Source organism: Misgurnus anguillicaudatus, chromosome 18, assembly GCF_027580225.2.
Source record: "Misgurnus anguillicaudatus chromosome 18, ASM2758022v2, whole genome shotgun sequence".
Taxonomy (NCBI): domain Eukaryota; kingdom Metazoa; phylum Chordata; class Actinopteri; order Cypriniformes; family Cobitidae; genus Misgurnus; species Misgurnus anguillicaudatus.
Window position 1 is genome coordinate 31204474 of NC_073354.2, and position 14579 is coordinate 31219052.

The window sequence follows — 14579 nt, forward strand, 5'->3', positions numbered from 1 at the left end:
GTAATGTTATGTATGGATTTTAAATGTAAGTACATACTATATATGCAATCTTAAATCAAAAATAGATCTACCTTTTGATTTATTTCTCAGATGCATTATTACTTTTGTGCATACAATGTATGTAATGCATTACTTATATCCAAATAGAGCTACAGGAGTATAAACTTAGCATGTCTATATCCATATTTTGTTTTATGTAGGTTGTAATTGTCTGTAATGCAATTCAATTTTGAAATATTTGTAAATGTTCTATTACAATTTTAGTTTCCTCCACTGTTCCTATAGAACGAGCACACCTCACTTAAGGCACTAAACCGTAGATCTCCTGTAGAGAAGAGCCGATCGCACCCCCTGAGGAGCGATGTCTCAGTTTTCCACCGAAGATGAGGCCGAGCTTCAATGCCTGCTGAGAGAGCTCCTGAAAACTGTGAAAGACAGAATCTCAGGAGCACCATCGGTGGAATGTGCAGAAGAAATCTTGCTTCACCTCGAGGAAACTGACAAAAACTTTCACAAGTGAGAGACTTGTCTCTACTATAACGTTTTATGGCTGATTGTTTGACCTATTTACATTGATTCATGCTTACATTTACATATATTTTCATGCTGTGTCATCCCGTTACTCAGTTATGAGTTTGTGAAATATCTTCGGGAGTATGTGGAGAGCAGCTTGGGAGCGGTTATTGAAGAGGAGACCGAGAGTTTTACCAGGGGTGATGGTCATGCCGTTGGGTCAGGGCAGGACACCCTAGTTCATGCTGTTACAAAGAGGACGAGGGAGTCAACACAGTATGTTTTTTGTGGTTACTTACCGTGTGATTCTTAAAAATGAATGTAGTAAGAAATATTTTGAAACCTACCATGTGACCTACCTTTTTTTATTTAGAAAATTCCTTTCATGTTCATTTTCTCAATAGATATTTAAAGTCTGTTCTGTTAATTTATCCAAAAATGATAAATCTCTCATCATTTACTCACTCTCATGTTGTTTTAAGTTTGTATGAGTTTCTTTGTTCTGTTGAACACACAAAAAAAATATTTTGCTAATCGATGATAACCACCCAGTTGACGGCACCCTTTAACAAATACTATGGAAGTCAATAGGTACCATCATCTGTGTGCTGAGCATCCTTCATCTAAATATCTTCTTTTGTGTTCAACAGAATAACAAAACTCATACAGGTTTACATCAACATGAGGATGGGCAAATGATGAAAGAATTTAAATTTTTGGGTGAACTATTGCTTTAAAGGCAGGGTATCTAATTTTGAAAAAAGCTAACGGTAGCCGACTAGCAATGAAATCACGATCCCACCCTCCATTCAAATCGCCATCCAAAGTCACACCTCTTTCAAAACACATGAACACGCACAGATCAGATGTCCACATCTCATGTCTCATTCACCAGTGAGAAAACTTTGCAGTACAAAGCGAATAACATTACCAAAATAAGCAACATATACAACTGGTTTACATCAGAATTAGTTAAAGCACATTTTCAGTTGTGTAGACGTAGTAACTATATCGTTACGCTAATCCGTAAACGAACACAAATTTCATAAGCAACACAATGTTTCATCAAAGTTGAATATCTGAATCCATCTCAATACAATCATATCGCGTACCTACCTTACCGAAAGAAACATGACCCTTTTGACCTCATGCAGTTGTTTGCATCTCGTGGTAAAGCAGTAAAATTACCGATGTTAATTTGGGTTTTTGCTCTTTGCTGATCCAGGCAGTTTTTGCTGTTGTTGTTTTAAAAGATGTCTTTAAAAGATTTTGTGGCTCCTGTTGTCAATTCAGCAGGAAAGTTTGCCATTCTCCCTCTGTTTACAGACGGGAGGTGAGCGCACGTGAACGCGCCAATGACGTATGGTGTCTGTGTGAACAGGCTGCGCGGTGGCATTCGAATTACGCTTATGGATGAGGGACAAAAAAGGCAACGTCCGTTCGGACCGAGATTTACGATTGGTTAAAAATGTTTTGGTCTTACGCCTTTCACAGATGACATAAATTTCTACAAATACATTTAAACAACTTAACATAGTGATTGCTATCAGGATGTGAGGAGACTTTTAACCAGCATAACTAAAATGTTTCTGGATCAAATGAGATACCCTGCCTTTAAACTGTTGATTATTTTTTGTTTATGATGTGTTACATGACCTGATTAAATGGGTCAAGCTATAACGTGTCACATGACTTGAATGAATATTACATTAGCTGTGTTCAACTTCATGCGGCTCCTCAAAAAACGACAGGTGGATGACGTCAAGGTACCACGAGAACGATTTAAGAAATCATACAGAGAAGTCTAATATCTTGGTGCTTTGACCTCATCTGCCTGTCAGTTTTAGCGATGCAGCATAAAGTCGAACAAGTTTTTTATCTTTAATTTGTAGGTATAAACAGATGATGCAAACGCTGAAACAGACTATGATGGTGGTGGTGGAATCACTGATTAATAAATTTGAGGAAGATCAACTAAAGAAAGAAGAAATGCACAGAAAGAGCCAACATGAGCAGTCAAGTAGCCATTACACTGACAATTGCTCTGACAGTGACTCTTCATTTAATCAGGTTTGTAGCCAAACACCTAATTGTCCAACTCGGAAATGGTTTCAGTTCAAAGATGTATTGGAGGCTACTGTAGTCTACATACCCAGATGTTTTATCCTAATTTGGCTAAAGCCCATTGACTGAAGCACTAACTGATGACGTTTATTTCAAAATGCAGAGCTATGCATTTATCAAGCACGAACAGCTGCAAGTCATTGCTGAGAAGCTCGATCCCAGCCGACCACGAGAGGTGAAACTTTCCTCACACACATCTTAAAACACTGCAGTCTGTGTTTTTTATAATTACAGAAATGTAATTTTAAAATTGTGCCTAATCTTTGTGTTAAACTGCAGGTGCGCTGGGAAGCCCTGCAGTCCCTTTGCCATGCACCACCATCTGATGTTTTGAGCTGCGAAAGCTGGACCGTTCTGCGCAGAAACCTGTCAGCCGCGCTTACTGACCCCGACCCTGACATCAGCGTAAGAGCTTAGTGCTCAATAAGCATTGATATTAAATTAGTCTGCTCACTAGCAGATCATAGTTATTGTTTGTCTACTGTTTCATGAATACTGTAAAATTGGAAAACCTATTTGTTTGTCATACTGCTTTTGCATACTGTTTGCATAATCAGACTTGGGGGAGTAATAGCTTACTTTCAGAGAATAAAGCAGTTGTAATGAAGGAGTTTTGTGCCTATGATTTATTCATGTATCATTCCCTAATACCACAGGCGTTGTGGGTCTTTGTTGCATTTATTGTGAACATTGTATTACTTTGCTTTCACAGGATAAAGTTCTTTGCTTCTTTGCAAAAACCTTTTCATCTTCTCCATTAAATGTGACTAAGGATATCTACACCAGCATAGGTAATAAGATTAATTTAGTGGTACGCTTTGTTAATTGTGCTGTCTCAGTTTTTCTCATCAAGTGATGTCATTCCCTTACAGCAAAAAGCTTGGAGGCTCATTTCCTGTACCACAAGTTGAGTTTTCCTAGTGGCTCTACAGGAATCGATGCAAACAGACCAGATATTGCCCGTCTCTTAAAACAAGTATACATCTGATCTTTTCTCCTTGCTCATCAGTTATGTAGAGCTGGAAATGATTTTGTGTGGCTAAAGATGAATTGTACCTGAAATATATATTTTCCTTGATCTTTTCAGATGCGATTAATGAATGACTTTCAAAAGGAAGTGACAACATTTTGGATACGACACCCTGAAAAGTAAGCTGTGGCATTTCAAATCCAAAATTTCATATCCAAAGTATGATACACTCAGTGGCAGCAACCATTAGACATTTCTAACTTTGTCCATCCCCAATTTTTAAATAACCATTCATCATGTAACTATTTATTAGTCAAGCTGATAATACTGATAAGTCTGCAGTTCTCAGATAGCCCCTGTCTACTGTATATTTATTCTGCTTAACAAGGACATTTTTCTGTCTGTCTATGATTATCTTGAATAAACGTTATTTTTTTTATGTGCTGTAGATACATGGAGGAAATCATTGAGAGCACCCTCTCTCTTCTCTCTTTACATTCTGAACTCGGCACAGAGAAATCTCTCGAATCCATACATTTAATTTCTCTTCTGGATATTAAAGCTAACTGGTTTAAAAAATGGATGGTGAGCCAGGTTTAAAAATATATAAAAAGTAGAAGAAGTGTATATATTTCTGTGTTCCTGTAGCTCAATTAATAGAGCATTGCATTAGCAGCGCTAAGGCAAAGGCCAGGCAACCCACATGTTGCTAAATATGTACATTGAGGCGCTTTGAATTAAAGCTCCTGCCTATTACTTTTATGTATATGTTGATATCTATCTGTTGTCTCCTAGCATGGCTACTACAGCAGAACTGTTGTCTTAAGACTTCTTGAGAAGAAGTACAAGTCATTGGTGAGTTGCATCATGTGGAATTAGTATTTATTTAGTCAATTTGATCTTTACAAAATTTGGTCTTATAACCCCTAACCAGTAGTTTCAAGTCAATCACATTACATTATTTATGTTTTATGTACACTGTCAAAATTTGTTCCAATCTGTCACTGGGATAGTTATGCTTTAAAAATATCATGGATAAAAAGATAATAAAATAAAAAGAACATGGATCCATCATGCCTTGTTACCACTGTGCAGTCTGCTGGTGGTGGTGTAATGGTGTGGGGGATGTTTTCTTGGCACACTTTAGGCCCCTTAGTGTCAATTGGGCATCATTTAAATGCCACGGCCTACCTGAGCATTGTTTCTGACCATGTTCATCCCTTTATGACCACCATGTACCCATTCTCTAAAGCCTACTTCCAGCAGGATAATGCACCATGTCACAAAGCTCAAATCATTTCAAATTGGTTTCTTGAACATGACAATGAGTTCGCTGTACTAAAATGGCCCCCACAGTCGCCAGATCTTAACCTAATAGAGCATCTTTGGGATGTGGTGGAATGGGAGCTTCGTGCCCTGAATGTGCAGCCCACAAATTTCCATCAACTGCAAGATGCTATCCTATCAATATGTGCCAACATTTCTAAAGAATGCTTTCAGCACCTTGTTGAATCAATGCCACATAGAATTAAGGCAGTTCAGAAGGCGAAAGGGGGTCAAACACAGTATTAGTATGTTGTTCCTAATAATCCTTTAGGTGAGTGTATAAATACACTTTTTGATAGCAATATGTAGCTCTGAAGTACTAAATATAAACTCTGGGTGCAAAGGTGTAACTTTTGATAGGGTACTGTCAAAATGACAGCTAGGGGACATTTTTGACTGAATAATGCAAATAAAATATTAAAATATCGTAAATCAAATAGTGTACAATATGCAGAAGTAAATGTTTCAAATGTATGTAGCTTTTTGTCACATGGAATCACTATGTTGAATGTTTTTGGCCTGCAGTTATCATCTTCTTAGAAATCAGTATAGTTATTTGCTTTTTTTTATTAAATTTGGAGTCCAAAAGTCAGTTTTGGCAGGCTACGAAAAAAAGAGAGACAAAATAGAGATGTGTAATTTCATGGCTGTAGTAAATTGAGAGTCAAGTTGAGTGCATTACATTGTAAAAGAATGGGGTCTGCAAATCGTGCTTTGTATCATGCTGCACATTTAGCAAAATTATTTATGCATAATTGGTATTGCATACAGAACATTTTCAGACTGTATACTGCAGAAATGTTGAATAAGCAGTATTGTATCTTAGTATGATATTCTACACATGATAAATAATCATTGGGTAATTTAAATAACATTTTTAAATGAAATGGCTAAACGTAAGAGTTTTCTAAAACGATTCTTATAAGTGTATGTATTTAGGGCTAATTATGGATTTTATTTATTTATTTTCCTAGATTGTAATTGCTCTTCAGCAATGCATTTATTACCATGATTCCTGTGATTCTGTCAGAAACGAAACCTTTGAAATCATCCATGGTCTGGAACATCAGCAGATTGGTACGGCTGAACTTTTGCCCACAATGCACAAATATCAAACTTTATCTGACTTGGCATATGTTTTCTCCTGTGTGTTGTTACAGACTTTTCTCTCATGGTCAACTAGCTAGATTATCACCGGCTATGCAGAGATAATTCGAGTTTATGGTTTTACAGTGAAGAACATTCCCAGAAGCCAGTTTCTGTGTATTAGCCAGAAGACCCAGCTGGAGAAAAACACCAAAACATTTGCATGTTTATCTTCTGTTAGGATGTAGTCAAGGCAGAACTGCCATGCCTGAACCACCTATACAGTTGTAAAACAACTTGTTTATGACCAATTTAGAGGAAATTGTGTTTGTTACACAGAACTGTTACTTACATTTTATCATGTAGTATTGCCACAAACGTCAGATTGTACTGGATTCAAATGAGGCTAATGTACACTGTCAGAAACAATGGTGAAAAATTGGTCCCAAGCTGTCACTGGAGCAGTATCCTTCAAAAAGTTCCTAATATGTACCATATAGGTACAGACAGGTATACATTCGGTACCGCTATGTACCCTTGAAGTACTAATATGAACTCTTTGGTACCAATGTGTACATCTGAGGCAGTGGTTTTCAAACTGGGGGGCCGCGAGATGGTTCCAGGGGGGCCCCAGTTTAATGACATTTTATGAAATACATTAATTTATCATGAATTCTGTGTAATTAAACCTAAAGAAAATAAGGCTACTAGCCAAAAGCACTACTTTTTTGTTTAATTTAATGTTTTTTTAGTTTTAGAACAGTTTTTTGTCACAAATTTTCTTTGGGGGGCCGTGAAGGAATGCTACGTACACAAGGGGGGCTGCACGATGAAAAAGTTTGGGAACCACTGATCTGAGGTACTAATATGAACTCTTTAGGTGCAAAGGTGTAATTTTTAAAAGGGTATTCCCCTAGTGACAGCAAGGGGCCATTTCTTGACCAATTATTTTTGGTTGTGTATTCGTGAAACTTGTACAGGTCACATTTCACTTCTGCCAAGTGTTTTACTCCTATTTAAGAATTTTCTTATTGTCATATTTCAAAACTGTTCAACCCAATTCGCACCATATTCTTATTACTCTTATGCATTCTAGATGTTTTAATTAGTGATACAATATTGGAAGTTTATTTCGGTGATTTAAATTTTTTTATTTTTTGCTACATACAAGTAATAAAAAATAGAAATGAGGAAGTGTTAATCTAGAAACAGGAGGCCACGTTCTGAGGTTAAATTCTTGTATCCCTTAGGATCTCCTCAGAGAACCCTCTATCTTTCTAAAGAGCTGGATTTTATTTATTTCGTTCACTCGCTGTGTGTGCTTGGGAGGCTTGTGATGTACACTAACGGAAGGAAACTTTTCCCCATTAAAGTGAAGAATCGTAGAGGTAAGGAAGAAGGATGAAAACCAACTTTTTAAACACCCACCTTTAGTTAAGAATAACAGATCTGAGTCACATCTGACTACATGTTTTCTGTTGTCTGTTTCAGATCCGGTAACTTTGACCGATCTAGTGGTGATTCTGATTAACATCATGTACCAACACCCAAAACCAGCCAGTGGTGAGACAGCACATACAGGTGTGTCATACTTTCATTACGTCATAATCAATATAATGTCTCATGCACGCCTGGCCTTAATAATGCACCTGAAAGTCTATGTCTACTTATGATTAAGTGAACTGTCGATATGGCAGTGTCACATGTTATGTCTCATAATGACACTAGTGTTTTTATCAGGACCAGAACAAGGTCCATTTATGGGTTCCTTTGGTTTATCAACCAAACAAACTCACTTTTTTGGAAGTCACACTGAAGAAACTTACAAATATGTGCCAATATTGAGTTATAGTTGTGTGGCGCTGTCTGTTGGTTTGAACGTAGCACTTTCTCATATACTGAGAAACTATTATACATCAAATTAGTCATAGTTGCCTTTTTTGTCCTCATTTAACCTAAGTGCTGTATTGTATAAATTATTTATTAACAGAGTTTGGTACTGTAGTAAACCTAAAGGACAATGATAACCGCCCTGCTTTTTTGAAACTTGGCAGGAAATCACAGAGTTGTGAATGTTTTTTTGTTTTTTTTTGTGTTTCGTAGATTCCCTCTCCCCCACAAATCTTGTACTGGAGGTGTTGAGGACCCTGTGTGACCGCACGGAGTGTGCCGTGGAGTCTGTCTATCAAATCCCTGTTATAGAGACGCTGCTGTCCCCTATTATCACTCTGCTTAAAGGAAAGCTGGTGAGCGCTACGTGACCACTCCCATAATCCCTAAATGATTATGAATTATAATTGGTGCTTCATTATAGGTGTCATGTTCTGCACTATTTTTGAATTTTATTTTTTGCTGTAAATTCCACATTGGCCTCACTGCCCAATCAGTGGCTTCACAGGATGCATTTTGTGTTTGAAGATACCAAACTGTAATGTCTAATGATCTACCTATAAATATAAGTACATTTAAGTGAGCAAATACAGCAATTTAATTCAATATAGTCACTACAATGCTTACTTCTCAGTTAAAGTTGAGCATAATAATGAGTAAATGGGCATAAATATAATTAATTTACTGTTTCCATCTGCATCTATGCTGCCTTCCTATCTTTCTTTATTCTGTCTGTGAAGGCAGCATTGTTCAGCTAACTAGACGTTCAATGACGTGACGTTCATTATTTTGTGTCCCTATGGTTCAATTAAATGTAAAAGGGTTAAAATTTCAAAATAAATTTGCAGATTACTTGCATACATTCTCTTTTTTGAGGACCACATCTAAAATGTCTGATTTTATTTCATTTTTAAAGAATATTTGGGGGGTAATTGCAAAAATGTCAATGTGGTGTAACCGGACTGTGTCAATTGGTGTAACTAGTATTTTTTTTAATGAAAATATAAATATATTCATAAAAAATGTAAAATATAATCATCTAGTTTAGTTTAATATGATTTTTTTTACATACATTTTTACATCATTTGTCAAAGATTATTTAGAAAACTAAATGTCTTCAGCATATGTCAGGACAAATATTACAAAAACGCATAAAAATTTACATTTAGAAATAACGAATAAAAGTATATTTTAAATTTATTTTTTATTTTTTTATGATTACGCTTACATGCCATCAAAGGTGGATAAATATTTAACATTTCAAATTTTTTGGTGCAATTGGCGGTTACACCATTTGACATTTTTAGGTCCATTCAGTCTTCACTTTCATAAAAATGGTGCAAATGTAATTTTTATTGCATAAAATTTGCATAAATACACTGTGCATTGAAATAAACCTGATGCATGCTTTTTAAAAAGATTTTTGAATTTCTCATCTTGCCTAACCGTTTTTGTCACTGACCCTAGAATTTATTATATTGACCCCTTGACGACTAGATAATAAATATTATTTTTTAACCGTGATCTAATAATAAATTAAAGTCTTTACTGTCCTTTAGGATGACTGTTACATCTTAAAGCAACTTCTGCACATTCTGTATATGAACTGGTGCCACAGTATCATCACAGAATTGTGAAATTGATTATTCGCACAACAGAAAAAAATTCAGAAATAAAACTCAATATAACCTTATATATGACATCTAATCAGAAATCTGCCACCATCCTTTGTTACTTTATATGCATTATGCAGTTCACCCGAAGTGTTTTCGATTTGTCTTTTGTCACAGCCCAAATTAAATTCTTTAAAAAGTGGCCTGACTCACACAGCGGACATCCTGGCACGAATCGCTTCCACTGAAAGAGGTTTATCACTCCTGCTTTATGACAGAAATCTCGTCTCAGCCGAGGGTGAAAGGTAAGTAAATCTAATCTTACTCTCAGGTTACATTTATTATCTTTTTTTCTGGCTAGCGTCATCTCGAGTTAGTCTGCACTTGTGCTGTATATCATCAGCATGCATAGAATAAAAGAAACTTGTCTTCAGTGTCTTCAGTTTTAATGTTCTCAAATAGAATAGAATAGAAAAGTTTACATGTTTAGTTATGTTGAAAGAGTACTGTATATACACACACATATATATATATATATATATATATATATATATATATATATATATATATATATATACTCCATCCCTAAAGCTAAATATGTAAGGAATTATTGACGACGGGCCATTGAATTTTTCAAAAATAACGCACAGCCAAGGTTGCATTATTTTAAAAAAATTCAAAGGACCAGAGTCAATTATTCCGCTTATACCACGGTCAACACAAACATTGCTCTTTTACAAACATTGTGTTTTACAGAAAAAGAATCAACACCCGAGGAACATTTCTAAACCAATCAGAATAAAGCATTCCACAGGCCCCTGGTATAAATATATATATTTAGACAAATTCCTTTCTACTATCCTGGTTTAAAGTGCAAGGACAATGTAGTAGGTTTAAGGTTAGCGTGGTTTACCTGACCTGTCAGCTTGCCCCATGTCAACATTGGTCAACCAGTTATATGAGTTTAAGGTCAGTATGCCAGTTTCGGAAAGACATGTGGACGCAGGGTTAAATAGGATATTACAAATTATCTTTTAACATTTTTAAACCTTCTTTAAATTTGTTGCTCAAGGATACAGCAGCTGTAACTCTATTATCACCTCTTATGGCATTCAAACCTACAACCCTACAAATTACTCACATGACTCCAGTAGTTAAAAACAAAGGTGTTATTTTTAAAATAACATTTACTCCCCTTGGGACTTTAACGTTTCATGTCATTTAAATAATTTATTCCTAAAGTGTGCTTTTTTTCCCACAGTATTTCTGCAGCACATGTGATTGTACAGTTTACCCAGAAGCTGTTGGCTAAGGAGCTGCTTGTTCTCTCTGAGCTGGAGATTTCTCCGGCTGTGAGCGGGGCCTTTATCTTCGTCTGTCGACAGATGTACAACACCTGCGAAGGACTGCAAGTTCTCCGGCCCTATGGTTTGCACGAGTGCATCGCCAAAGCCTGGAGAAAGGTGACTTTTTTTATTTTTGCACCTTATAAATTCAAAGAACACTCTAAAAAAACAAACGGTGCTATATAGCACCAAAACTATTGATTTGAATCGTAACCATAGAAGAACCGTTTTTAGTGCCATATAGCACCGGTGAAGCACCGGTGAAGCACCGGCGAAGCACCTGTGCAGAACCACACAGGTGCCACATAGCACCACTATAGCACCACATTTGGTTCTACATAGCACTACATGGTTCTACACAGGTGCTTCACCGGTGCTGTGTGGCGCTGGAAGCGGTTCTTCTATGGTTGCGAGCAGAGAACCACTTTTGGTGCTATATAGCACCGTTTGTTTTTAGAGTGAAGAAAAGGGCCGCACTTTGCATATAATACGTTTTATATGCAAAGTGCTGCCCTTTTCTTCTTCTTTGAAATTACTTATACGTCTGGTCAAGCACTCTTATAATATATGTAAGAAATTGAGTGAAGCCTGCTCTCACGACACAATTGCACCTTATAAATACCATTTTTTCAAAATAGGTCAGAACAGGGGTTAAAATAAGCTAAAACAACCAAAAATCAAGATATATCTTATTGTTTGGTTGTTTTTTTAACACATTTAGCACCCCTATAATTAAGTTTATACAACATTATTTCCAGTCCAAGTAGTAGTTTCAAAAGTGCTGATATAGGACCAGAACTGCATTGGGACGGTTTACCTTATAATGACCTTAAACAATAAACAACAATAAAGTTTGTAGTCAGTTCCAGAAGCCCAGCTAGAAGAACATTGCATAAATAGTGCAAATGTTTTGGGTTCAATCCTAGGGAACACACATGTTAATTAAATGTATGTACATTTTGAAACCACATGTTCCCCCCTAGGGGTGCAACGGATCACAAAACTCACGGTTCGGATCACATTACGGTTTTTAAGGCACGGATCGGATCATTTTTCGGATCAGCAAAAAAAAATTATGGTAAAATTCTAATAACAAATCAAGAAATTACAAACATTTATAAAAAAGAACAAAGTTGCACATTAAAGGAATAGTCAATTTTCTTAAAAGAAAAATCCATATAATTTACTCACCACCATGTCATCCAAAATGTTGATGTCTTTCTTTGTTCAGTCCAGAAGAAATTATGTTTTTTGGGGGGAACATTGCGGGATTTTTCTCATTTTTATGGACTTTGATGGACACCAACACTTAACTCAACACGTAACAGTTTTTTTTAACGGAGTATCAAATGACTCTAAGTGATCCCAAACTTATCTGGCGAAACGATTGTCATTTTTGACAAGAAAAGTGACAAATATGCACTTTTAAACTACAACTTCTCATATTCCTCTGGTCCTGAAAGCGTCAGCGTGACCTCACGCAATACGTCATGACGTCAAGAGGTCACAGAGGTTGAATGCAAAACTCCGCCCCAGTGTTTACAAGTGTGTTGAAAGAGGACCGTTCCGATGTTGTTGTATGTGGAATGGTACTAATTAATGTCTTTATGTCAGTTTAATGTTTACAATGATCCACAAATGTGCGTTTTATATATGTAACACGTGACCTCCCTACGTCACTACGCATTTACGTTAGGTCGCGCTGGACCGGACCTAAACGAAAAGTTGTGGTTTAAAAGTCTTTGAAACACTTACAAATGCTAAACTTTCATTTGAAAAGATTTAAATTTAATTTTTTTTCAAAATATATACAGTTTCCAGCTCCCCTAGAGTTAAACATTTGATTTCTACTGTTTTGGAATCCATTCAGCTGATCTCCGGGTCTGGCGCTAGCACTTTTAGCATAGCTTAGCATAATCCATTGAATTTGATTAGACCATTAGCATTGCACTACATGGCTGCAGCAGGCGTAGTGATATTACGCACTGCCCGAAAATAGTCCCCTGCCATTGAAAGATACTAAGGGGACTATTTTCAGCTGCTTCGTAATATTATTGTGCCTCCTGCAGCCATGTTACAGCAGCAAAGTCCTTGATTATTACGCTGGAATGAGAGTATAGTTCCTAGCCATATCTGCCTAGAAAATCACAACTTTTAATTTTCCGTTTGTCTTAGTACACAATTTAACTACAGAAGAGTCTAGTTTTAAACAGGAAAAATATCGAAACGTTTTGATTATTTTTTAGTGCAATGCTAATGGTCTAATCAGATTCAATGGATTATGCTAAGCTATGCTAAAAGTGGTAGCGTCAGACCCGGAGATCAGCTGAGTGGATTCCAAAAAGATAAAAATCGAATTATTAACTCTAGAGGAGATGGAAAATTAGCATGTGTCCCTTTAAAAGTAAATGCAAACCCATTAACCCTGGAGAACCCACGGGTCAAATTTGGCCAATGGTTCTTGGGTTCTCTAATCATTCTACTAAATAACATAAAATTCAGTATTTCTTCATTTTTTACCCTTTCCTCATAGTTTCCCATAGTTGTTGTCATTGGTGCAGTGTTTTGTAATTTAATAAGTAATCCTTTATTGCATAGATAAAATAACTTCTGTGAAATGTTACTGTCACTTGATGTTGTAATAGTTTGTTCCTTAGAAATGGCCATTTTTTATTGTTAATATACTTTATTGGCAAACCATTAAACTACACGATACACCGTTTTGGTTTACCATGTATTATGATTATTTCAGTATGAGTGATTATAGTGACTAACAGGAATGTGACAAGCAGACAGCCTTATGTTATTAAACACGACTGTAAAGCATATCCTCATCATATCAGTTGTCTGATTAAATATGAGTCAGGAATTTGATCTGTAACAGCCCAATATGGACATATAATAACCCCGATCTACACATAACACCACAATAAAACTATAGTATGTCTGTGTCAAGAAAGTTTCATAATATATTACTCATCATGCAAGTTTTTTCAAGCTGTTTCCTTATGCATTTTTAGTTGATTCTGGACAGCAGCTTTAAAGTCTGTTGTGCTTTGAGTGTCTTGTTTCCCTGAGCAAAACAATATTAATGTTGAAAGAAAAGCTGAAAGTCCAGTCTCTGGCCTATCTGAAGAGGCTTTGCAGAATACAGAAATAGTAGTAAAGCTGTGTGCTGTCAGTAATGAAACCCTTGGGGGGTTTCCTGTGCCGAGATTGAAGCAGTATCAGAAATCAGCGTTGCATTCAATATGTTGTCTCATTATTTAGCCGAAGGGTTTGAATGCCATGAAGTTATCCAGCCTGACAACGAAGTCTCTTCCCCACAGACAAGCTCACTGTCGGAGAGAGTTCCCACCCCTGTTCCTGGAGCCCCGCCCGATCTGGCTGTCCAGGAACCGCAGAATGTGTGAGCATCTATCCGTCTCTCTCTGTCTTATTATGTTCCTGCACAATCTCTGCCTGTTTTTGTGCTAAATTTCTGGTGTGTAAAGAGAATTAATGAGATGAGAAAACTCAGCTGTGTTTTGTGATTTTTTTTTTTTGTAGTGTGGCCTGGGAGGAGATGCTGTTGGACAACCTGCTAAATTTTGCTGCCACGCCAAAAGGACTGCTGCTTCTCCAACAGACCGGTGCCATCAATGAGTGCGTCACCTATATGTTCTCAAGATTCACAAAAAAACTGCAGGTAACATGATCAGATATCACTGT

At 36.6% G+C, this 14579-nt stretch overlaps 2 protein-coding genes across 4 annotated transcripts in view; one reads left to right on the top strand and one right to left on the bottom strand.

Moving 5' to 3' along the window:
• The window catches only part of fabp7b (fatty acid binding protein 7, brain, b), a 425484-nt gene that overhangs the window by 294879 nt on the left and 116026 nt on the right, over positions 1 to 14579 (bottom strand). The window lies entirely within an intron of this gene.
• The window catches only part of tbc1d32 (TBC1 domain family, member 32), a 76390-nt gene that overhangs the window by 440 nt on the left and 61371 nt on the right, over positions 1 to 14579 (top strand). For 2 of the 3 annotated variants that reach the window (XM_073856317.1, XM_055186058.2), the window contains exons 2-19: positions 265 to 516; positions 628 to 789; positions 2406 to 2583; positions 2741 to 2812; positions 2917 to 3042; positions 3350 to 3428; positions 3510 to 3613; positions 3725 to 3786; positions 4057 to 4192; positions 4403 to 4462; positions 5908 to 6010; positions 7270 to 7407; positions 7511 to 7600; positions 8123 to 8265; positions 9700 to 9827; positions 10784 to 10985; positions 14198 to 14277; positions 14418 to 14556. In XM_073856317.1, the coding sequence (XP_073712418.1) occupies positions 362 to 516; positions 628 to 789; positions 2406 to 2583; positions 2741 to 2812; positions 2917 to 3042; positions 3350 to 3428; positions 3510 to 3613; positions 3725 to 3786; positions 4057 to 4192; positions 4403 to 4462; positions 5908 to 6010; positions 7270 to 7407; positions 7511 to 7600; positions 8123 to 8265; positions 9700 to 9827; positions 10784 to 10985; positions 14198 to 14277; positions 14418 to 14556 (2157 nt within the window). In that variant the 5' untranslated portion in view covers positions 265 to 361. The remainder of the gene's footprint in view (positions 1 to 264; positions 517 to 627; positions 790 to 2405; positions 2584 to 2740; positions 2813 to 2916; positions 3043 to 3349; positions 3429 to 3509; positions 3614 to 3724; positions 3787 to 4056; positions 4193 to 4402; positions 4463 to 5907; positions 6011 to 7269; positions 7408 to 7510; positions 7601 to 8122; positions 8266 to 9699; positions 9828 to 10783; positions 10986 to 14197; positions 14278 to 14417; positions 14557 to 14579) is intronic. The other variant, XM_055186059.2, reaches the window with a different exon arrangement.